At 43.6% G+C, this 25764-nt stretch overlaps 1 protein-coding gene across 1 annotated transcript in view; it reads left to right on the top strand.

Annotated features, from left to right (window-relative positions):
* The window catches only part of GRK5 (G protein-coupled receptor kinase 5), a 158919-nt gene that overhangs the window by 48521 nt on the left and 84634 nt on the right, over positions 1–25764 (top strand). The window contains exon 2 of the mRNA XM_065638647.1: positions 19239–19334. Within this exon, the coding sequence (XP_065494719.1) occupies positions 19239–19334 (96 nt within the window). The remainder of the gene's footprint in view (positions 1–19238; positions 19335–25764) is intronic.

The raw sequence follows: 25764 nt of genomic DNA, 5'->3' as shown, positions 1-25764 counted from the left end.
ACACCATGAAGCCTACAGTGTAAAATGGGTAGTTTGTGTTGCTTTCGTCCTGTCTCACGTTGCCGTCGAGGCTGTTATTATTCACCATTTACCTTCTCAAAATATTGAGCCAATTAGAAAAACCAAATCTCTCTTTCGGTGAATGCCCGAGGGTGAAGCTGTAACGATGTGTGTTCTCCACGAGCCCTCGTCGCCAGTGTTGCAGTTGTGCTTGGGACTCTGGGATAAGCAAAACCAAATTCCTCTCTGCTGTATTTTACAGCTCGACCAAGCCACAGGGAGTGGCTGCTTTTGTCCAGCATCACAAACTGTGCAATTGAGACTGGTCAGCACTGGGACGAGAAAAGCAGCACCCGGGAAGGAAGGGATGTTGGAGATTGTCCCCCCGGGCAGATGGCAAGTGAAGGTCCTGGCTGTTGGATCAGCCTCTGTTGCTTACAAACTGCTAGTACATTTATTGAAATGGTGGCTCTAATTCTGAGTGTGAGATACAAACAGATGTTTCTGGCCTTTTTTCCTTGTTAATTGTCAGACAGGTGAGTCATGGGAATTATTAAGAATAGCTGAGACAGGACTACTCCTGGGTGCTGCCAGTTAAATTAAGTATTAATCTAAGGTCCCTCTGTTGAAATCCTATGTTTTTATTGTTTGTGTTTTCTGCTCCGTGGCAAATTAAGTGGCATACTCTAAAAGTTTGCATGCATGAGAGTGTATATGTTGGGTGAGATATATGAAGCATATGAAGGTTTTTGTATCAAAAGTCAAAAAATCTGCTATAATTTCATATCCATGCCAGCATTTTCGACCCCATGCGTAATGAGAGCACATCGCTAACTTTAGTGAAGCCCTTTATTAAACTCATCTGATGGCTCAGTCCACCTGCTATTAATACCGTTTCATGCATGATAAGTGGTCTTGCTAAGCCTTCTAAAATAAGTATAACAATCTAACTGGTGCCGGTGGGAAATCCATCTTGTGTCTGACTATGAGGAATAAATTATGCTCTTATACTGATAATTGCTCATGCCTGGATTTGAGGATTACCGTCCCACGATGATGATTAGAACCGGTCTCCATCTTTGTGCACAGATGCTCCCTGTGATCCACTTCAGCGTCTGCCTCAGCTTTGCCAAATTGATTCTTTTTGCCAAAGAAGGCAGACACAGTACCCAATTCTGCAAAAGCATTGCAAACAGCTAAGACCTGATTTAAATTCTGTACAAGACAGGGGACTGGAGAACGTATCTTCTGATGTCCTCTAGGTAGTTTAAAGAAGTATTCTTGGGCATTCTTGGTGGTTCTGAAAACTGAGCGCGTCTTAGAAAAACAGTACACAGAAAGAAATACTTTCAGAAAATTCAGAAGTATTAAAAAAGGTATAAAAAAATCACATAAAATTTAAAAATAAGTATTGTGTGCTGAAGGAACAGAGATAGCTACACTTTTTTAGTTTCCCTGCGCTTCTTAACAAGAATGGTGACAAAGCAACATAAGAAGTTATGCTGTACGCCTCATTGCCTATTTTCTCACCCTCAGCTTAAAAATAACAGCTCTGTAGCACCTTCTGTTTTCTCATGACGTCTACACGTACTTTATGAATAATCTTTAGGGGGAATGCTGTGCTTGGTCTCTGATTGGGATTTTCCCGTCTTACCCAGTGTTGACTTAACCCCGCTCGCACAGAAGTCAAGAGTAAAACGCCCGTTGATTTCAGCATGAGCAGATTTTGACTTTTCAGAAATGCTCAGCCATATGTGTTCTCGTTTTGGAAGTGTCATGTGGTTGCGTTTGGCCCATGTCGTGTTTTAGTCACTCAGAAAGAACACGCGGAGTTCCAGCCTGTCCTCACCTGCCCTCGCGATTGCGAGAGCCGGGGGCCTTAGGGAGGTTTTGAGGGCCAAAAGTTTTGCTGTGGTCCTGTTTTGGGGTTTTGTGTGTTTGTTTTTCTTCTCACGTTTCGAGAAAACATATTTCTATTCTAAGACAAAGGGAATGCAAACTTTTCTAATTGGCTGTGAAAAATAAATCTGAGAAAAACCGTTTGAACTCAGCCTATATGTTTCATTCTGTATGATATAATGCAGTATTTTTAAAGGGGTGAAAAATAGTCTGGAATCAAAAGTTAAACCAGTCTATTTTGACTTTATTGGAAACCTTTTAAATTTTCTTTTTAAAAAAAGTCATCAGAATTGACACATCTATGAAACATTTACTTATGGCTGAGTGGTATTTTCTGAGGGAAAAAATGTTCCACTGAAAATTTCCTTTTGCTTTTAGGGCTTCCTAGTCTTTAATGTGTTTAGACCCATCAATATAAAAAGGCAGCTTAGGAAATACTCTCGGTTCGTGTTCTGTGCTAGGAACTGCTTGAGGGCAAGTTGAAGGGCTCTGACTTGAGATCGTAGGTAGCTTTAGCTGGGATATGTATCTGCAGTGACGGTTTATAGCCTCGCATGATAACGTGAATTTCAGCAGCTATGAATTAGGAGCACAGCCCATTAAATCTTGTGCTCCTCAAGGGTAATAACGCCTGGCAGAGGGGCTGGGAGTACAGACCCGTATCCGCTTCATCTATCTCACCTGAGCCCATCTGTGGTCACGAGCCAGAGCCTTTAGTTTCACTAAGTATTTATATAGCCTAACGCTTTGCCTAAAATCACATGAGGAATTGGTGCTAGAAGAAGGACTTAAAACTAATCCTCTCTGGGTCCGAGGTTAATGTCCTTTCCTCTTTCCTAGCAGCATCCCTGTCCTCCCATCTGCTTAGTCATCTGTAAGGTAAGCTGAGCCTGCTAGGCAGAGCTTTTCTAGCAAAGTCGATAAGCAAATTAAGGAGACAAATGCAGTTAATCTGCACTTTCTCCCACATTCCTTGTGTCCTGCCGTCACCGCGTGTTCTCCACTGTAGTCAATGAGGGGTTTGCACTGGACATGCTACAGCCCTTAAGCATGTTTCCTGATCTAGATCTCCCGGTTAAAGGATTTGCTCTCCCCCTAATGTAACTGCATGTACCATCAAGATTTTCCGTGACTTTGTGAAAAATGAATTGCTGTCTTCATGTCACATGGTTGTCCAGGTTTAAACACAGTGGTTTGAGCAATGTGAGTTGGAAGGAGAGTCAGCTTGTGACTTTGAAAATGTGCGAATCACCCAAAAGAAATTTTTCTCAGACATTTTTATGGTGTTTCAGCTGAGGTTCCATGAAAAGTGCAAAAAATAACACTCCTGTGCCTAAAAACAAAGTCCCAAAACAAACAAACCCATAATAAAGAAATGCTTGCCAAGAGTCATAAAAATCTTAAACTGTGATTTAATATCCTGTCTCCCTTTTGTCTTAGTGGAAAAGGTCATATAGATGAAAGACATCTGCTGTTGTATCTCTCTTAGATTTCAGGACAAGACTAACTCCTATTCTTGGTTATTTTTTGTGTCAGCAAATTGCCATTAATTCCTTCTATTCAGTTGTCTTAATGTGTCAGCTCTTGAAGAGACTGAACAGCCCTGTGGACAGTGATTTCAAATGCTGGGCTGCATCCCTTGTATTTTATTCTTCAGAGATGGATGCATGCCTGGGTCAGCATTGGGTGAAAGATGTCCAAATGTGTCTGGGTTGATTGGAATGAGCTGGTGGTTCTGGCCAGAGCCAAGTCCTGGTGGCATCTTATGGTGAAACTTTGGCCATGATCAAGTCAACCAACAAAGGTTTTCTTCTGTGTATCACAGAGGACATCATCCTAGTGAACTAAGTATAGCCATAGCAAGAGGGTTGAGAACTGCCATGCAATTGTCCACACCATATATTGTTAGGACACTTTTTGGCGCAGTTTTGGCCTACACCAGCTCTGTATAGGGCTTAGTCACAACTTGGTGCATGGACTGTTTAATACAGGCCAGGAACTGTTTCCAAAACTGCCATACTTAACGTATCCTAGCTGTTGGAGACCTTGCCTCATGCCGATGAGAGGCATGGATGTCCTAGACACCAGACGGCTGGTTAGGCTGGTGGTGCTGGTTGTGAGGGTTTCCTGCTTGCTGGAGGTGTGCAAGTAGGCAGGAGAGGATTTAGTGTTCACGGCCCAGAGAAAGAGAGAAGTGAGAGGGAACAGGACATCGCAGTCCACTCCTAGAAGCATTTCGCTGAAATGAGGGAAGAGAAGAGCAACAGGCTCCAGGCCCTTATTCATAGGGTTGCTTTCAGGAGTCGGAAGGATGTGGAGGGGTAGCAGTTCAGCTTGCAACAGGTCAGAGACAGAAGGTGGCATCAAAGGCTGGTGGATGTTGATAGTCAACAAGAGTTCTAAGGTGAAAGATGATAAACCTGGAAAATAGAAGCAAATATTTAATGCTTAATATGCTAGAGATGGACAGAACTGGGGAAGGCAGAAAGACAAGAGATGGCAGGGCAAAAGTAAAGGAAAACAACTGGCCCGACTCGTCCTTACTCTTCAATGTTCTTACCATCTTTGTGGTTTTTATTAAATCTATTTGAAATGTAGCCAGCTCTGGACAACAATGCATTAACGGTCTTTGATTTTTCCTGGCAACTTTTTATGTTTTTTTTTCAGTAATACCACCCCATTTTGAAAAATGGGTCTTCCTCAGAAAGCAGTTGTGATGATGAGCAGGAAAATTGTGAGCCTCTGGAGCCACGGGGGATGAAACCCTACCCCTTGCTGAAAGCCAAGGCAGCATCCCCAGCAACAGCGATGGGCTCAGGGTGTCACAGGGAGTGCTGTTGGCTGCTGTACTGTGAGCTGGAAACCCCTTGGGGCTGGGATCTGTGTTCGTGCATTGCTTTGTACAAAGAAGTCTTGACTTTGTTGGCCTTCAGGCATTGCAGAAAAATGAAATGTTGTCCTGTGAGCAGTGGAAGTAATGAAACATTGGTGCCATTGGATTCTCTGGTGTCTGGTAAAAGGTTTTTTCTCACCAGGTCTCTTTGCTCTCTCCAGCTGCTTGTTCTCCTCTCGGCAGCAGGAAGGGTCTGTGCAACCCCTTTGACAAGTCACCGACTGTTCGGTTGGTGGATGGGATCCACACCACACCTACTTGTCCATGGTGCACACAGCAGCAAACCTGTGCTTTTTGCCTGCAAAGCCGGGCTGCTTAAATCAAACAGAGTAAACAGAAAATAAAACATGCTTTTCCCTCTAGCATCCAGAAGTCCTAGTTATCTTAGGTCCTCTGACAATATCAACTAGAACATTTTTCAAGAAGAATAGGTCTGGGTTTACTTATTTATTTATTTATTTATTTATTTATCTATTTATTTATTCTAATTAAAGCTGTGCATTTAAACCTTCTGTGATAATTTCTTTTCCCAGTTGTACGTGTGGAGTGTCTCAACAGGACTGTAAAAGTCATGCTAATTTATGTGAGGGCAAAATTCATCTTTAAGATGGAAAAGTTTTTGCTATTTTTGTTTGCAAAATGCTTTTGGGTCTCTAAGTAGAAGGCACTGCTGAAAAGCCAAGGGATGCGTTAGTTTTATTGTTTTTATTAATGTACTTTCGAAACAACTCAGAGATATTTTACTTGATACCTGAATCTGAGGGAGCGAAGTGCAAACCACTTTGTCATTTACTAACACAGAAAATGTGAAACAAAGTAGATGCACCTTCTACTTTTTTCCCGTCTTTGCTTCTCTGCTTCTTGGAGATAAAGATTTATTTTTTTAATAGTTCAGAACATTGCCTTTTTAGGCACAAAATACAAATAATTTATATTTATTTTTGCTATGACTGTAAGCACTCTTCCACATCTCGCACATGATACTCTCATGAAAAACTTCCATACCAGGAAGCTTTAGAAACCAGCACGAACTCCAGAAACAATCTGCGCTTATATTTTTGTGCAGAAGGGACTCCTCAGTTGTGATCCTTATCTCTGCCCCTCTCAAGGGGCTGGTTGAAGGGCTTGCTGGCATGTGTGGCTCCCGACGGAATCAGCTGGAGCTGTAGGTGCTTGACATGGCAGGACTTGAAGCTATTGCGGCTGAGAACCAGTTCTGCTCTTGAGACACTAGTCAGGCTGCAGCCTGCATTTCAAGAGGGTTAAATATACAAAAGCATGGAAAATAACTGAAATTCCTGGTGTGGGAAGGCTGAAAGTCTAGCCCTTAGCTTGAAAAATAAATACTGTGTCTTCATGCTCATGAGCCACTTGTGTGTTTACTGGAGAAGGAGGGAGGCTGTTAAGTCCTGTCATTGCATCAAAGACAGAAAAGACAACCAGGGCAACCTTGCTATCCGTTCCACCCCGACACCCGGTGTCCCTGGTTGCTGTGGCGGAGGCCGAGCACCGAGCCGTGCTGGTGCCACCATGTCACAGAATCACAGGATCATTTCAGTTGGGAGAGACCCTCATTGAGTCCAACCATAACCTGACTCTAGCACTAACCCATGTCCCTGAGAACCTCGTCTAAACGCCTTTTAAACCCCTCCAGGGATGGTGACTCCACCACTGCCCTGGGCAGCCTGTGCCAATGCCCGACAACCCTTTCCGTGAATACATTTTCCCTAATATCCAGTCTAAACCTCCCCTGGTACAATGTGAGGCCATTTCCTCTCATCCTGTCCCTTGTTACCTGGGAGCAGAGACCAACCCGCCCTGGCTCCAAGCTCCTTTCAGGCAGTTCGGAGATCAGAAGGTCTCCCCTCAGCTCCTGCTCCCTCGGCCGCTCCCATCACACCTGTGCTCCATGTCCGCAGGAGCCCCGAGCCCCGAGCACAGGGCGGCCTGGCCGCGAGGCTTCCTGCCGCCTGTTGTTTCTGTGACTCTTTCCCATAAGGGCTGTTTTCAGCCGGGGTCCTGTTTTTGTTGTAATTTTAAAACGTGATTTGGAACGTTAACTTCAGCCAGCTGAAATTATTTCCTTTTTGCCCCCCTTACTGAGAAGGTTTATAAATATCGAGTTACGCAGGAAGCAAATTCTCTCGTTATCAGATTGTCCTGTAGTCACTTTTCTTTTCCTCAAAAGCATAATGGCAAGCTTTATCAGTGCTCAGTCATTTGTTTCCTATTAAACACAAGTGATTAAGATACTGTTTGGCTCACTGGGAAGAGTTACTGACCTGTTTTGTCTGTAAACCTGGCTTTAAATTAGGAGACACCTGAAACTGGTAGGAAGTGAATATGAACAGGGTTCGAGTTCCATAAGTACAGATTGCAGTTTCCCAGTGGGATGTGGTAAATAGCCGTCACCAAAATAATATTAATTACATTATCTCCCAGAGCAGTCCCAAGAGATGCTAAAAGAGCACATGTGCCACTTGGGCTTAGATGCTTGGACACCAAGATCAGCGTTTGCTGCTGCATTGCTTTGCCCTGTGCAGAGCACACCGCGTTACTGGGGAGCTGCATGAGATAAGGAGGCTTGGATTTTCTGTGTAATTGCTTGGGGGTTTGCTCTCATGAGTTTAAAAATCAGAATACCATCTAAAGCAATAGCTGAATTTTGTTTTTCTGCCCGGACACCCTGAAAGGAATGATAATAAGAACCCAAAATATGGGGTTTGTAAAACACCTGAACAGAAAATGTTTCTTGCAGCAGAGATTGTGTCTTCCCTGTAGGTTTGTTCAGTCCAGAGTGACTCTCAGTGCCACACAAGGAGTATGTAGACCTCATTTATCAAAATCACACCCTGTGCAACCGAATTTATACCTGGTGGTGCCCCTGGCATTGCGGTGCTGCACTGCCCTGCGCTACCAGCACTGTCACAGGTGCCGTGGGCTGCACCACAACCGCTGCCCTTTCCGAAGCAGCACCTTATAGACTTCTGCTGCAAAAAGCTCCCTGTTAATTTTGGTCGGCTGGTAGGAGATGGACTCTGGGTGCCCGGCACATCCCGGGCGGGCAGGAACCTCCAGGCAGGTCAGACCACTCTCACCCCAGGACTTGCTCTGCAGCAGGTCAGGCAAACTGGAACTAAACTGGAACTGCTGAGCCAGATGCCTCTCTTAGTCCTTTCGGACCATGTTAAGTCTTCAGGGAGACTGTTTGGCCCCACAGACCCAGCGACCCTCCTCCCTTGGGTGCTGATGAGCGGCAGAAGCGAGAAGCAAGCAAATGCACAGTTCAATGACAGCTCATCATTAACTTCTCCGCTGTTAATTGAAGCTCAGCAAGCCGGATACACGTGGCATCGAAGTACACCAGCCTTAGAGCTGGAATTGAATCTGACCTGATAATCAGACTTTCCTGTCTGGGCTAGAAAAATGTGAACCTGGTGGTTTGTTAGGGACATGCCGGCAGACGCTTAAAGACAGCAATACTACAGACACCATTATAATTAGCTCAGTCAGAGACTGAGCACATAGATTTACTTGAAAACCAGTGTGTCTGTTCCTTGGTTGACATGACCTTTGTGGAAATACACTGCTGAAAAAATATTTAGACTTTAGTCGACTAATTCAATGTTAGACATCCTTGTTGACAGTGTTATGTATTACTGCTATTAACTAAAGATATCAGCACGTACCATAATGAGAGCAATGACTTATGACATAAGAAGTCACTTTACCAATCTCAGAAACTGACTGGTACGTTGATACTGCGTTTTTTAAAAATCAGAAAGTGCTCGTTCCTTGTTTAGGTAGCTTAAATTAGACACCATGGGGGTTCACATATATTCAAAAGAACAGGAAAGATATGCCATTCACTGTTTCAGAACAGCTCAAAACTAGTATAACTGCCTTAAAACAAAGAGCAGCTTTCTTCCTTGTTCCTACAACTCCACATAAAAATCTGAACTGAAATGAGATTGAGCAACAAGAAGAAAATAAGTAAGTAGACCTCATTCTTAACTGTGGAAGAAGTTGTTTCAATAGAAAAGTGTTAGCCAGCTTCACAAAATCTCACTAGCTGGATAAAAATGGTCCCCTAGTATTTCCTGGCTTCATTACTGCTGAACAGGGGTGATATAGGACAATGAAAGAGAAACATTTTCTTGAGAGGGAAACATAAATAAAATCTTTGCTTTTTATAATGCAGTTTGGGTATTTTCCTTTTTTTTTCTTCCTGTTGTTCTCGATTTTTCTTCAAAACAAGAAGAAACAAGCTCAGACTGGTTTTTATGGCACAACTCACACTCCTCCAATTTAACTTTTTTTTTTTTTTCTTACACTTGTTATAGTCAAAGATCTGGATCTGATTTTTTTTTTTTTTTAATATAAGCAAACAATCTTTCTTTCCAAAGCGAGCAGGATAATCCATGGCTGCTCAACTGGGCCCAACAGGTTCTGTTTAGTGCTGGAGTCAGCAGCAGTTTCCTACAATGCCTTGGTTTGACCCGCGCTGCTCTGATGGGCTGGGGCTAGCAACAGTCTCAGCTTCAGCCATCAAAACATCCCTTTGTGGCCAAGTGCCCTCCTGCTTTCTCTGAAATATCTGGTGTCAGTTTTAACAAGAGGGGAAACAGACATTCGTCACCATTAATTCGTCGGACAATTAAGCCGGTGATCTCTGACCTCCTGCCATTATTTGCTTTTAGAGCCAGGGTAAAGACCCCACAGATATCTGTTCTCTGTCATTCCCCGTGAGCTGCCCTAGTGTTTTATTTACTCAGAGGCTTAGCTTTTGCTCACCACCAGCCAAATGTATATGCTTTGTAATAAAAATTGCTAATAAGCTGTCCCAGACAGTGACATTAATCTCAGAGCGAGGATAACAGAAAGCAAAGGGAACAGCTGGCTGTCAGGAAAGCATGCGAGTGGGAATTATACATTTATTTAGATTTATGTACATATTAGAAGTGTCTGTCCCTGCCTGCAGCTGCTTTGGGTGCTTTGGACTAACTTGGGCATCCGGCACCGCTCTGAACCGCGGTCAGGGTCTTCACACTGGGTGGTGTGGGATCGCTGCGTGGTGATGCTGGTTTCTTCTTGCTTCATCTTCCAGGCCGTGACAGCACCCAGGTTTTGCTCTCTCCTGGAGTGTGGTAGGGTCATTGTTCCTGTTCGCCTGTTTCCATGCTGCACTGGCTGAAATCAACACCTTGCTTAAATTCTGGCCCAAGGGTTTGCAGGGAGAGCAAGTGGAAGTGCAGGACTTTGTGAGCAATGAGGAAATAATTAATACATCCCTGGCACAAAGCTGCTGTTTCGTGTTTGCTAAGGTGGTACTCACCACCACCAGCTCTCAGGATGGGTGGGAGAGGCGAGACAGGAGCGGGCCAGCTCCTTGCATCATCTGACGCTTACGCCATGCAGCCTTCAAGCCTCATTTTTCAGTCGCTGCTTTTGAAGCACTTCATCAGCCAACCAGAGGAACCCTCTGCCTTTGCTTTACGAGTTTCCTCTTTTTTGTCTTCTACCTCCTAATTTTCTCTTCTTATTTCTGCTTTTCCTGTTGAGTCCTTCATCTGGTAGCTATAGTAACACCCGTGAATGAGTGACTGTAGTACACCGCTCCAACCTGCTCCCCTCGATAAAGCTCTGCCGGGCTTTCAGAGGCCTGCAATGGTTTGGCATCCTCTCTCACAGGGGTTTCTCCAAACGACAGGGACAGGCTTCCTTAGCTTGGGAGCCAGCTCCATCCTGCTCACTATTTGCAGTTGCAACCTGCAATATATTGTGGCAGAAGGAATGAGTCACTGGCAGAGCAATCTGTTATGTCAGATAATCACAGATTACCTCCATTAACCTGAATCCCTTCTATAACCTTTTACAATAACGATCCTAAATGCTGACGCATACAGTTGTGTTACCATCATGTCTTGGGCTGTCAGTGATTTTTGAGGACATTGTTTTCATAGGTTCCAGGGGTGATTTAGCAGGATGCGACAGTGAGATCCGCAGAAAAGAACTGTTGGTGCGTTGATGGTGGACAAGATGATGGAGCCAAAGCCAGGCTTTGTAGCTAAGTAAGGGGGAGAGTTTGGGTGAAATGCAGAGTCAAGCCTCTTTGCTCATTTTTCTGCCCACTTTTTCCTTCCCCTTGTGGTCTTAACCCTTTCAGCCTCCCGGCACCGGTCACACCACAAACTCCTGCAATGCTGCAACCTCAGTCTCCCACAAATCTGTCCATGGCCATTCCCATCAGCCCTGTGCACCCTCTTCCACCCCTGCCATACTATTTACTAACCACTTTTTTCTTCCAAAGCTGAAACACGTGCAAGCACGTTTTCCTCTCTGCCAGCCAGGCACTGCAGCTGTAACCAGGCATTTCAAGGTGGTTTCACCTCCCTCTCCACATTTCCTCTATGGCATGTGTGAAGGTTTGTTATGTAGCTGGGATTCATCTTTGCTTTACGCACACATCTGTAGGTGAGAATCTGGCATGGCAGTCAGCCAAGGAGAGCCAGGAAGATGGACAGGGTCGTTACCTGCTTTTGTGTTGAAGATGTGGCTGATCTGATCTCAAACAGAAAGTAACCCAATCTAAGACACATTACAATGATGGGGTTTTTTTTCCTGGCTGGCTCTGGAAGCAAAAGGGCTGAAATGTCACAGAAGAGGTGTTCCTCTAAAACTATCCTGGAAGCGTAGCCCATACACTCGTTCTCAGGAGGTTCCTAGCCTAATTTACACAATTTTTAGCTTGTTTACATCAACTGTCTGAAAAGTGTTGAGAGAAAAACATCCAGATCCAGAAAAAGATCCAGCCAGGCATCACTGAAGGACACTTTTTGTGGCTGTTGATCTATCATCATGCACCGTGAGACCAATGTAATAGTCCTCTAGACCACTGCAAATATACAGAAATGCCACAAGATAAAAATGTACTGGACGCCTGAAAACACTTCCTCAGTGCCCTCCTGCTCCCGCATTTGCACCAACACCTTTGCTGGGCCGGGATCTCTGGTGGGATTAAATGTGGGAGGAGATACTGTGGTAATGCAGTGATTTGGTGGAATATTTGCATTAACAGGTGGCACAAAGGGCTGTGAAATCACTTCACATCAGGCTCTGTGCAGCTGAGACCTGTGTGTTGCATCTCTAAACACTTGGGGTCTGCCTGCCAGACGGCGGGACTGAGTTGTCGGGTGGAATCTCTAGGTGCTTGAGGGACTTGACTTGCTCTTCTGCCTCCTCTGTGGAGACTCTATGCTGTTTCTGTCTTGCTTTTCCGGTGGCTCTTTTCCTGACTCAGACGTAAACCATCTCAACGGAAAGAGTGTGCTGTTATTTATGTACGGAAAGCAAAACACATCTGGATTTCTGGGTTCTTATCAGAGCATCTCAAAGCTTTACTGGTTCTACCAATTAGGTGGAACTAATAAATCAGTCAGGCCTAATAAAACAGCCTGTCTCAAATAATTACTTTTTCATGACGTTTACTAAAATTCTTTTCTTTAGCCCTGTTGGCAAGTTTATTTAGGTGAGGGCAAAAAACCAGCAAAGAACATAACTCTCAGAGCTTGGCTACAGACTGCTGATAGGAACACATTTGAATTTTCACCTCCCATCCAGCTGGATCTCCTCCCCATAGTTCAGAAATACTCCTTATAAAACTCAAATGTCAGGAGCACAGAGGCTAAGTTCTTTTTTTAGAGACTTCGGAACTATTTGCAGAAGAAAAAGCCCACACAGCTCTTTGATGAGGACAGAGCGAACCCACATCATTCCCTGATCAGGGCTGGGTTTTTTTGGTGTGTCCTCCCTGTAGAACTGGCACCAGAGTTTTCGGAACAGCTGAGCCTCATGAATTTGCCTGTACCAGGGCCAGGTTTCCTTATGTGTTCCTTCTGCCCGTCTCGTGCTGCCCCTTGTGCCGTTGTGTCGCCAAACATCGGAATTGCACCATGTGGCGCAGCACATCGGCAGAGCCTTCCGAGACTTCTGGTCGTTTCTTTCAGTGTCTAACTAGGACCACAAGTCACTTGAAGGTATTTTGGCTTTAGGGGCCAGCCCTGAGAACATTTGGTTTGCTTGAGGAATGCCATGGAATCCAGGAGCACTACTCGTGCTGCATGGGCAATGGGTGGTACATGGACCATATGTGGGTGATGAGTTGCATTTGCAGGTCTGGGCTTGGACGTGTTGGTTAGCAGCTTGCAAACGTCTTACTAAATCCAAGTAATAAACACATATAACAGAACGGGCCATAAGTTTAAAAAGCCATTGCTTAAAGAGGAGTTAATATCTGGAAAGATGTTATCAAGTCCTATTCGAGCAGGATTTCTGGAGCAGGGATTTGCGTTCTTTCTCTGGAAGAATGGGAAGCAGATCTCCTACAGTCGATGTAAATTGCAGCTGTGCAAATTAACTTAAGGGAACCAGTAAGGAATGTGGGAATTTAGATTCACTTGAACATTCAGCTGTGGGGAGGCCATGTTCCTTGTTTAATTCTTGTGTGCATCAAAGCATGTGATGGTTGAGAACATTTCTGACACAAGAATCTTCCTTTCTGAGAATGAAGTTTTGTCAAAAATGAAAGGGTTTGCAGCAAAGTGTCTACTTAAAAGAAAAAGGATTTGGTTTTTCTAGCTTCTTTTTGACAATACAGAAGCATCATTTTAACCAAATAAAGAATGTCAATTTACTGTACCCATTTTGTTCCAATGATATAATATATCTTAATACCCTATTTGATATGCTCTGTGATAATGTTTTGACATTAGATAACTGAGATGACTCAAATGTTATCAAAATGAAATGGTTTAATGTCTTTAAATCAGAATTTTCTAGAACTTTGAAATACTGACTCTCAGCTCCAGTTTGGAGGAAAACTCCACAGAGATATTTAGTATTCCTAGCAGGGTTGGTCACCCTTAGTAATCATCCATACCGAAGTGTTACAGACAAATGTTGTCTGTTATCTACATCACTGATAGACAGAATCTCTTCGTACTCTCCAGGTTCGTACATCATAGTCTCTCTGTGTTCCTCCAAGAGACCTTAGAGGTCCAGAAACAGCTTCTAAAGGAGCATAGTGGCTCCAGGTTAATTTCTTGCCTTATCTCTTCTGTCCTTGTTGCCAACTACAATGTCAAACGCTATCCAGGCACCCTTCAATTGAAGCCATCAGCACAGTTCATCTCAACAGCATGTTGAACCATTGAGTACATGGTAGCGCATTCCAAACACAACTAAACTGCCTGGATTGGTACCAGTAGCCTGGTTTATTTTGAGATCAAGAATAAGAAGTTAAAATTTCGGGCTGTGCCTAGTTTTACTGTTTTAGATGATAGCTGGTTTTATTTTTATAAGATTTACTGTTTGTTTTTCTGATAGATTGTAAATCTTCAGTATACTTTGCATCTTCTGCATTATTTTTGTTTGTGGTATAATAGCCAGTAATCTGGTTTGGTTTTTTTTTTCTCACTCATCGCCTGCAGATAAGCACAATGCAGTTAAAATACAAGGCATAAAAGTGAGAGATGCCATAATAGACAAACTAAAGGTGATTACGCAAGGGAAAATTAAACTGCATCCAGGGAAATCACATCACCAAACAACTCCTTGTTAACACGCATAGCAGCGAAATGTACACCCAGCATATGTGAACTGGTCGCCAAAACCCAAAGACAACTTGTTGAAATAATCTATAAAGTGCATTAAAAATACCCAATGGAGGATGTAGGCAGACTTGCGTAGAGAATGCCACAATTTGACACTCACTAGAGACCAACAGCAAAGATGAAAGGCTTGTTTTTTCAGTTTAGTTAAGATCCTTTCAGTGTGCCCTGACTAGACATAAGGTAGCTTATGTAAAGGCTGCTTTATATTCCTAGAGTAGTACCAAAGTGGCCTTGACATATGATAGTAGGGCCCTGAGGATCAGTATTCAAAGACTAATCACAACTTCTTCTGTCCCTTCAGGGCACTGGATGTTATTAAAGCATATTATTAACATATACATTATTATTAATGTATAAAATGTGTTGTTGAAGTCGTGTTTCAGTCACTCATCGGTATTTACAGTACTACTTGACCTCTTTTCTAAATAATAGGTAGATATTCCTGCAATAAATATTTGTTTATGAACAGTAACTCTGTAAGACAACATTAAGATGACTTTAGATGCCAGTTGTATATAAAATGTTTTGCCCTCTGGTCCTCTGGTAACCAGATTGCAAAGCCAGGCTGACTCTATTGGGGAAAAGCTTGAATTTTTGCTTATGAAATTCCCATCTCTGTGGTTCTGAAGGCTTAAATGTGAAATAAATCCGCTGTTCCTTTCCAAAAAGCAATGAGACGGTTTACACAGCAGTTGTTTGGCTTATGTATTTGCAGCAACATGCAGATGATTTATGTGCAAACATGCTGCGACAGCAGGGAAGACGGGCACAAAAACCTTATCACAGTCTCACATTCTGAGTGTCACATTCATCAAAAAAGGCTGCAGGAGATAAAGACAGATTAGCATTGATATGAGGAGCTATGTAACGTGATTCTCTTTTGAGGGCATGTTGTGGACTTTTTGTTGTATCTTGCAAACCAGAGCCTCTAGAGACTGCTTTGTGGAAGCATTGCATCCCGGTGGAGGGTGGACACCTACCTGCTTTTGAAAATCCAGCCCTCATTCTCTCCTCCTTTTCCTTGAGGGGATGTGGAAGGGATTCATAAAAGGGGTTCTTAATGGTCTCGTAAGTGCTTGTTTTAAGCACAGGTTAGTCAAGAGTATCGTCTAAAATCTTGTAACGATAAAACAGGGTTCCTGGGTTTTTTCTGCTTTCCTAAATGAGAAGGGCAGAGAACAAGCAGTGTCTTTCATTCTTTGAAAACAAATAACTTTTATTCGCTAGTACAGCTGAGTATAGGTGGGACTAATATGAAACAAGAATGGTGAACCTGGGTGAGTTTCCATGTGAAGCAAGTCTAAGGAGAGTGGAACTCTTTGCCTTAAAGGATGGATGAGTTAGATATTAAAAAAAGTCTTAAGGAAAAATGGTGGGCTGATAAGTTTTATTCGTGCTGTCTCATTAGGAAGAGACACTCCAGGAAAATAAGCAGTTCTGCGTTTAAAATGTATATTCTTTTCCTTCACAAATACATGGTTAATCTCTGAAACTCACACCCACATGAAGGAAAAGGGCATTCAACAGTCCAGGCATTTACCAGGAGCATAAGAACAGCCTGAATTTAAATAGCATAGATTCTAAAAAAGAAGAAATTTTTTGAAGCAATATACCTTCGTGTCTTGTTAGCCATATCTAATTAATAGGGTATGGAAAAAGTTCCTGATTTCCAAATACTTTAGAAATAGCTTTCTAAGATCTTCCTCTGAAGCTGCCTACGGTCTGTCCTGTACTAGACAGACCATTTGTTTAATCTAAAGTGGCAATTCTGTATGTACCATGTAGCTGCATGCACTTTCATGGGAGAGAGTAAAGGAAGGCTGGCAAGAGAAAGAGGAGAAAAAATGTAAACTTGAGTGGAAATAGGGCGCTAACCATGACTTTTGGACTTTTAATATGTTTTGGAGTTTGTTTCACTGCTTTCCCGTGCTGTGTAATCAAGGCCTCGCAATCAGCGCGTACAGAGCTCTGTACTTCTGTTGGGAAGGTCTTGGATGAGCGCCGAGCTTCTCTTGTGAAATGGAAAGACACAAACTCTAGTCGTCCTTCAGTGGTCTGTGCATAGTTTACCTAAACTGTGCATTAACTCGATTGCAGGCAGTACAGTTGAAGGCGATGAAATGTTTGGCCATCTTGTGTTAGCCAGGCCTGGCAGCGTGGGGTGTGATGGAGGCTTATCAGCTCGGGCAAGGACGGAGCAGAAGTCTGAAGTCAGTTTAGCCAGGCTGAAAAGCCACTTTGCATGGCGGCAGGAGGCACGAAAGGAATACACTGCAGGCATCATTACGTTTTGCTCCGTGTTATGAAATGTCTTGAATCAGCAGAGCAGGAGCGTGGCTTGATCCCATCATTAGCAGGATTAACAAGCTCCTTGGCTCCTTGGCTTCAGCTCATTCCACTGTCTTTGATTTCTCATGTCATTTTGGACAAGGCACTTAATATCTCTCTGGCTTAACGATGTGCAGGTGCTTTCCTACCTCCTCTAGATGTTAAGAGAGTAAGTATATCCTGAATAACGGAGGCAAAAAAAGTAGGCACCTTAGGCTAAGAGTGACTCCTGCTCACAAATGTTTAACGTGTGTGCCTCTGGTTATGTCTCTCTCCTTGCACGCAGGGATCAGAGGTAGATTTGCCATCCAGCATTACAAGATGATATGGAAAATGACATGTATTTTTCAGTAGGTAGAATGTCAAGCAAATACTTTTGTTTCCTGTAGGACTGGTTGACAGCTTAGAGAATTGGCTTCAGTCCTCGGTTTGCAATTGCTGAGTGGTTAAGTGGATGCAGGGGAGTGAAGCTGAAATTTCCCGCTGTTGCTGGGAGCTCACCTTCTGTCATCATCAGCAAACCAAGATTTTAAAGCAGTCAGACCCTCCAAGACCACATGATGGAACTCACATCTAAAACATGGCACGTCTGCCTGAGAAACTGCCTTGAAGATTGCAAATCCTCCTGTCCAGAACAAACGGTGCAAGGGCAGCAATCAAGGCAAAGTGTGAAAAGCTTCCCTTTGCAACCTGCACAATTACTGACCTATTCAGAGAAACGTCCTCTTTTAGCTTTTAGCTCCGCTAGACAATTTACCCTGTCTCAGCTGTCTCAGTGCATTAAGTCTTTCAAAACCCCTGGAATTAACATTTGGAGCCAGCAAACACTGCTGGCTCCACAAGAAAAGCTGAGAGCAGAAAGGTCAGGTCAATTAAAGCAGTTGATCAGAATCTTTAACATAAAGACGTCACAGGCAAAACAGTAACGCTACTTCACGCTCAGCTAAGAGCAAATGATTCATCAGGCAAGGCTGCTTATTTTTGGAGAATGGCCACAAAAGAGAAGAGAACACACTGGCTGTATCGATCATGGTTGTAACAGGGAACCACCGAGCCCTTCTCCAGTTTTGATGAAAATTTAATATCAGAAATACATCATCCAGTGTAAACATATCCATATATATTTTACATTGAATGGATTTTTAAAACATTCTGGCCCAGCTTAGCAGGATCATTTCATCTCTGCACAGATCTCAGAGCTGTCATTCAGAGCAAAGGGCTATTTTGCAACGCTCCGCACTGCTTGATACTGCTAAAGATGGGACCATTTTGTGAGGTGGCTGGAGAAGCCGGTGTGCTTTGAAATCTCCAGTGCCTTGGCCTAGAGGGTGGACCTTCAATGGGTGAAGATGCACCAGTGTTGAGCAGATGCAACCTAAAGGATGCTTTCAGCTGGCTTACTCCTGCTGCCTCCTGCGTCCAGAAATGACTGGAAATCGTGTTCTAGCAGCTGCCCAAGCAGCTCCATACTTCTTGTGCTGCCTGCAGTGCCCACTCATGCCTTAAAGGATCCAGAAATCCAGATGCAAACCCTGTGGCTGTCAAAGGGGGATCATTCTGCTTTGACACCAGCCCAGCTGCTGCCCTCCCTCCTTGCCCTCCCTTTCCTTCCCATCTCTCCCCCAGTGCTAATCAATCTATATTTAATTAATTTAATTTCCATAGATGTTTGGCATCAGAGCATAGAACTCAAAGTTTACAAGATAAATGAGTGTGAGGAAAAACAGGAAAGAAAATGCAGCCAAAGAGAATGAGTGGCGAAGAGAAGGAAGCAGGAATTCCTGGAGGAAGGGTCGTTCACCAGAGGAGGGCGTGAAGGGAGGGGACAGAGAAGTGTAAGTACGGTGTGATGGGGCAGAAGGGCAGGAACACCAAGGAGTGTGCAGAAGGCTCCTGGAAGAGAGGGAGAAGAGGGGCGAGTGGAGGTGGCAGCCTGGCGAGCAGGAGTAGCTGTGCAGGATTGCAGGAGGGGGCTTTCATGGAGAAAAACGCCGTGTTGGCAGAATATGTGATGTGAGGGATGGATGGCGAAATTTGAATTTTGGCCTTCGGTTTCTAGCACTTGTTTTGGGATGGAATCAAGGCTCATCCCAAAAACAGAAAGGGTAGATCCAGGTTGAGAAGGTGTGAGCTGTAATTTTACAGGTTTATTTGACTCGCATGAAATGGCTGTCGGTCAGGGCAGAGATGATGTTGGAGATGCTCGTGAGTTCAGCACTGTCACCTGAACTGGACCTGGTGGACCCATCTGAATTCCCAACCTTTACCAACCTGGTCTTCTGCCAGTTGCCGCCTCCTTGGTCTGTGCTTGATCTGTACATCTACCCACAATGTCTCGGCTTTAATTATAAATGATATCCATAAGAACTGTGAGAGGGATGCTAAACTCTGGATGGGACTAAGTCCCCAAAGCAATCTAATCCTGATATTTCTTTCTTTCTCTGCAGGGGGTGGAGGGAAACGCAAAGGCAAAAGCAAAAAGTGGAAGGAAATCTTGAAATTCCCTCACATTAGCCAGTGTGAAGATCTGCGGAGAACAATAGGTAAGAGCTTTTTCCCTTCTTTGGAAGTATTGCCTAAATAAAATGCGCTATCAAAACTAAATGCAGCAGAATGGTATTAAAGGTACTCATCATTGAGTGAAATCAGTTCAGAGATGGGCATGCAATGCAAAATATCTCCCAGGCCCTTTGCTTGGCATTCATGGGCTCTGGGAGACAAAGGGACTTCACTGTTAATACCTGACATGTGGGACAGATGCTTTGACTTGGTACCTACCAACGTGGCTGTAAAAGGACATTCAGAAATGAATCCCCTCATCACATCCTCCATTCCCTGGTAATAACGAGCTCTTTATCACGGAGGAAATGAGACTTGATGAAAGCAGAGAGATTGCTGATGTAGTTGAAGGTTAATATTAATTATACTCTGGATATGATGTTGGAAGCGGCAGCCGCTGCCCTCCGCCTGGCAGGTTTGCTCAGCAGTATCATCCTCTGTTCAAACCACAACACCACTTCATGTAGGTTTTTTTATAGGACGTGTACATTTAAAAAAAAAAAACTTCATTTTACTGATGTGGGCCAAACACTGCAAATTAGGAAGGGAGCTTGCAGCGGCCTTTTCCATAACACATAATTTCTCCTGCTCGTACCCGCCAAAATGCAGCATTCTTTTGACTGCTGCCTTGGCAGACAAGTCTAGCAGCTATCTCCTTGTGAATTCTCCACTGGAAAGCCAGTATCATTTATTTCATCACAAGAGGTTAACTCCAGCAGCTGAGGCTCCTTTTCTCCCCTACACTGACATAAAATCCAGCCACTGGCAATGAATGAATGAAAGGCAAGAAACTGCAGCAACTGAGATAACGAGCAACATAATTTGTCTAACTTGAGTGAACTCCTGGGGTCTGAGTGACAGTGCCCTGGCACTGTGTACATTCAAAATTCACGGTGTGTTTTCGCAGAGAAAATATGTGGAATATTTTGAAAATCTTTTAATGGTCTCTTCATCTGCTGTAGAGCTAAAAGGAGGTAAAGAAAGGAGGGGGAGGCGGGAGAAAAGAGTGTAGGTTCTCCTAGTTTATGGCCGCTCGACAGACACACAAACCTTGGAACAATTTCAGAAGGTACAGAACCTGCTGGAAGCAAATCTGACTTAATATAATGTAGTTTGCATAGGGAATTCTCTCCGTTGTTCCATCAGCCTTGAGGGGGAAACAGCACCAGATAAAATGCTTGCTCTTTACAAAGATGTAATATCCTAAAATGAGTAGTCTTTAAAAAAAAATAAGTCTGGCAATGATTTCTGTTTCTGAAATGTTGTTCCTGGCATTTTTTTTTTTGTGTCAGCTTTGTCCTAAATGTAATTTGGTTTGCATTTTTTTGTGAATGAATTGGTGAAGTAACAGGGCAAGAGCCCTTGTGATGCTCTTGGTGGATTTGGCTTCACTGCAAAGACTCCCTGTTGACTGGGAACTTTAGCGACTGACTTTTACACCATGGGAAATAAGGCCAAATCCTTGTTCTGTGACTCTCATTTTTATTGAGTAGCCTTCCCGTTGAGCTGGATGTGATTACACAAGGCATGAGGAACTGCTCAGCCTGAGGAAGGTCATCTATCCTTGCTGGCTCTTCCATTTTTCAGTTAATCTAGCTGAGGTTGAGACATCTCAGACAAACAGTCGCTGCTTATAAACTTCTCCTTGCTCATACACGGGATTTGATGTGTCTTGGATGAGCCAGACTCTCTGGTTCTCTGGCATTAAGTCATTTGCACGTGTGTGGTTGATCCGAGGTGCTTGGGATGGATCTGTTTCACGTACAGATCCATTGCACTGGGCCCAGCGTGGCTCATGGACATCCACGGAGAAGTCATCACAGGTCATCGATGACAAGGGTCATCGTGGCCTGGCCTTAAACTGCTTCTTTTATTGTCTCTGCTGAGGAAAAACAACCCGCTTTGGCTTTCACTGATCTTTATTTGTTATTATCTGCGAGTCCTTTAAAAGGATCTCAGGATTTTGGGTGACAAGGTGTCTCCGCAGGTGATTTTGTGAGGGAATGTACTGAAACATCTTTCTTGAACCATCAGCTGAACTGCTCTATGATTTTCAGGGGATCCAACTGCTCGGTGTGTCTCCCCATCAGTCCCTCCTCCAACAACTTCTTAGGCCACTGGTCAGTGCCAATTAAATTTGATAATGAAACAGAGACCCCAGAGAGGCTTTTTCCTCCAGTCTCTATGGAAACAGGCAACCAGCAGAGAAAAACAACTTTACACAAAGGCTACAGCCTCAGTTCAAGGTGCTCAGAAATCCAGACAAATATTGGTAGGTTCTGCTCATCACAGACCTCTTTACTGTGTGTCAGCCTCCCAGCACTTTTGGTCAGACGCAGTCTTGCCACTTTATGTTAAAAAACCCCAAAACATCATGCAGAGTCTTAGAGGGTTGCAGGAACTGGAGGACTGGGCTGCTGAGGTTTTGTTGTACTCCTCTTTTCTGGGTGCTTCCCAAGAGCCTCCATGGAAAAGCTGGAGGCAGGGATAGGATGGACCTTTTGATTTAGAGCGGGCACGGGCTCCTGTGAAGAAAGGCATGGCTTAGTTTAGTGCAGCCATAAGCCACGGGTGGAAAATGCTGCTGTTGTAATTGTGGCAATACAGCCTACGTGTGTGCGTGTAAACGCCTGCATTTTGGTGTAAAAACGTGTGTGCTTTTGCACCCCGCTAAGGTGTACTGAAAAGAGTCTGTGTCTTAAAAAAAAAATAGCGTAGTGTGAAAAGTAATCTGTGAAAAACAGGAAGGCTGAAGTAAACCAAGGGTCTGCGACCTGTGTTGACACAATTATGAGTCAGTTCATACCTTTTGGTTCCCTCTGTGTTTACAGGAGACTCTGTGTTTGACTATCCATCATCTGGTGTCTTACTGAAAGACTTGCTTAGTAAAGCCCTTTTTCCCCCCTTCTTCTTGTGCTCAGAAACAAAAATCAAAACACCCGAGAGAAACACTGTTTTTTGATAAATAAACAAACACTGGAAACATCTTTCTTAAAAGTACCATTTAGCCAAGGAGCTATTTTTTTGGATTGCACTTAAAAGCAACTTTTCTCCTCTATTTTTTGTCCAAAGTACGCAACACCTTTTGCAGGGAAACTCTGTTGTGTGCTAATTAAATGGGAAAGTGGAACAGCAGGAGTGTTGAGAGGGATGCTATGCTAAAGCCTTTACTGGGCTCTGAGAGAGGCTTGTATATGTGCTATAAATGGCTAACGTGTGTCTCTATTTGCAGCCCTCTTCTCAGCTGTATTTAATTTTATTAAAACAGCTGACTCTTTCCAGGTTCATATTGGCATTGGCGGCCCTTTCAATCAATGAAAACTGCTGTTTGAGACACTAGTGACAGTGACTCATATGATGGATGCTGCTAGTAGATGGTGTTCTGCTATCTAAAATTCAGAGATGATAGCTTAGCAAAAGAGAGATGTTTCAAGGGAAGGGAAAAAATAGCAAGGCACAGCTTTAAAAATTCCTACATTTGACACCACGGCATGAAGAGATGCCACAAGTGAGGGATACCCACTAGTTTAAAGGCCGTCAAAAAAAAAAATAAGAAAAAGTTGTAATTTTAGGGGCCGGAGTGTCTTTTTGATGATAAAGGATTCTGGATGTCTGTAAATATTTCTGAATGACGCAAAAGGTTCTGTTGGTTAAAAGTGTGGAATTTTTATTTCTTTTGCTCAGACCCATTCTGTGCTTTTTTTCTTCCATAAAAAAGCTGCTTGGGTGAAAGAGTTGATTATTCTGATCTTTGGCAAATTTTCTTTCGCAACTGTCCAAACGCTATATAATAAATCAAGATTTTTTTTCCCCATAGATTGAAGTTTGTGGGGAAACAGCCACAGAATGTGTCTGCTGTTTGTTGCATAGAGTGATTTGTTGCATTATTGCAGAAAACTTTAACTCCTTCAGTAAAGCAGTTTCTGGTTGTGCATTGTACTCGGGTAGGTGGAGAACTCTAGTGATTTTTCTTCTTAGATATTTATATTCGGTGAGATTTCACAGTCAGAAAGATCAGCCCCACTAATACTAATTTTGCCATGCTTGGATTAAAAGAGAAAAAAAAAATCCTTCTTGTGCCATTTAACCTCTTATGTGACATTTGTGGCCCATTTATCCAGAGTAAAAGTAGCTTGAGCTTCCAGTTCTGGCAGGTTCTTTTCAGTGTTGTTAAAAATACACTTCTGTGTGAGAAACGCTTTGTAGAGACGGTGAACAGAGTAAGTGGGACAAAATCAAAACCACAGAGTTCACATGCTCACTTTTTAGAAAAGCTGGCTCTTTTTCCCCCCCACTTTTTTTGTATTATACTTTTTCAAATGCACTCAAGACCTTCACCTACTTTTTTTTTTTTTTGGGTCGCTTTGGGATTTATCTACCTGGAAGCATAGTGTTGGTGCAGGCTCTCTAATGGGTTTCAGACCTACCTAAATGAGGTTTCTTGAGCTGCCAGCATGGGTGCTGATAACAATCAAGCAGCAGCAGTGTGGACATCAGTGTAGGAGAGATGCTGGAGTATTTATCCAGCTTCCAGGCAGTGCCTTGCAGCCAGCACTGAGCTCCATCTGTGGTAGAAAAACTGCTGCTATACCCTGGTTATCTCGTTTAAAGGTAGCATGGGCACCTCTGCTCTGCTCCACGGTGCTAGGACATCTTTCCTGAATTCCCACAAGCAGTTCTGAGGTTCCTTGGCTTCAGAGGTTTGCCAGATAAACGCTTGGGGAAGGGGTCTCTGAAAACATAAGTGTGAGTTTCCAGGCTTACTCCTGGGGGAAGCTGCCTTGGAGATACCAAGTGACATGGCATATTGATGTCCATCATGGGATAACGAGTCTGTGTGGCACCTGAGGGGTGTATCTGCTCAGGGAACAGAGATGCGAGGCTGCATCTGGAGTACGGCATCCAGTTCTGGGCTCCCACGTTTAAGAAGGAGAAGTGGCGGGCTACGAAGATTGGAGGCCTAGAGCACCTTTCTATTGAGGAGAGACCGAGAGAGCTGGGGCTGTTCAGCCTGGAGAAGAGAAGCTGAGAGGGATCTCATCAATGTTTATAAATATCTCCAGGGTGGGTGTCAAGAGGATGGACCAGACTCCTTTCAGTGGTGCCCAGCGACAGGGTGACGAGCAACGGGCACAGACTGAAGCACAGGAGGTTCCATCTGAACATGAGGAGAAACTTCTTTCCTGTGAGGTGCCAGAGCCCTGAACAGGCTGCCCAGAGAGGTTGTGGAGTCTCCTTCTCTGGAGACATTCAAACCCGCCTGGACACGACCTTGTGTGATCTGCTCTGGTGACCCTGCGTTAGCAGGTGGGTTGGATCAGATGATCTCTAGAGGTCCCTTCAACCCCAACCAGTCTGGGATTCTGGGATTCTGTGAAATGCAGCTCATGTGCCGATCCCAAAACCTGAGGCCGTGGTGGTGTCACTCATAAAGCTCAGGCACTGGAACTGGGAAAGAAAAGGCATCGAAAGCCCCATCTGATCAAAACCACGAAGAAGTAGCCAATTTTCTCTCCACCAAATTCTTCAGCTCTAATGTTTACAGTAATTAAACCCCCAAGATTTAGAAATGTAATCCTGAAGCCAACAAGTAGATCAAAGGAAAGAATTGCAGCTTGCCTTCCACTGTAAATAACCAAGTACAACTGGTTATAACTCCCATGATTGGCTTATACTGTTGGTCTGAATACTACAGCTAAGGCTGTTCTCATGTTTTTGACTAAAACTAGAGTTTGAGTCTTTGAGAATTTTTTTTTTCAGAAAGCATCAGCTTTCCTTGCCAAAAAACTTACATTTTAATCAAAAATAGTGTTTCAGCAAGTCATCAGGATTCCGTGGCATGAAATAACAGCAAGGGGGATTGTGTCCTGTTATCTTTCTAAATGTGTAGCCATGTGGGTTGCTCTGGATACAGCCAGAGCTGAGTACCCAGCACGGAGCTCTGCAACACCTCTGGAAGGCACTAGGCTTTCTGCAAACCTGGGGGAATGGAATCAATGGAGTAAAAAAACCAACAACAACAAAAAACCACCAAAACCCACCAACACCCCCCCCCCAAAAAAAAGAAAAAAGATTAAAAAATTAATAAAATTTTTTAAAAAGGAAAAAAAAAAACCAACAGATGACATACCATATATTTGTTATACCGTTTGCTCAAATAAGTTTCCAGAGAAATTCAGATCATTTAAGACCCAAGCTGATAAACACATAGAGTCACAAATAATTTTTTATCCTCACAGAGAGTCCCTTTAAATTGAGTTGACACCAGATGGGGTTATTTTTTCAGCCATCAGAATTGTGCTCTGTATGAAAATACATTTTCCCACATCAGTGCCCTTAGGTAGCTGCAGCCTAAGATATATTCCAGTCACTGTCAGCAATAGCAAAGCGATTTCTTGCAGGTGTTCTTGCAGC

Source organism: Caloenas nicobarica, chromosome 7, assembly GCF_036013445.1.
Source record: "Caloenas nicobarica isolate bCalNic1 chromosome 7, bCalNic1.hap1, whole genome shotgun sequence".
NCBI classification, from domain to species: domain Eukaryota; kingdom Metazoa; phylum Chordata; class Aves; order Columbiformes; family Columbidae; genus Caloenas; species Caloenas nicobarica.
This window is presented reverse-complemented; position numbering and strand designations above follow the sequence as displayed.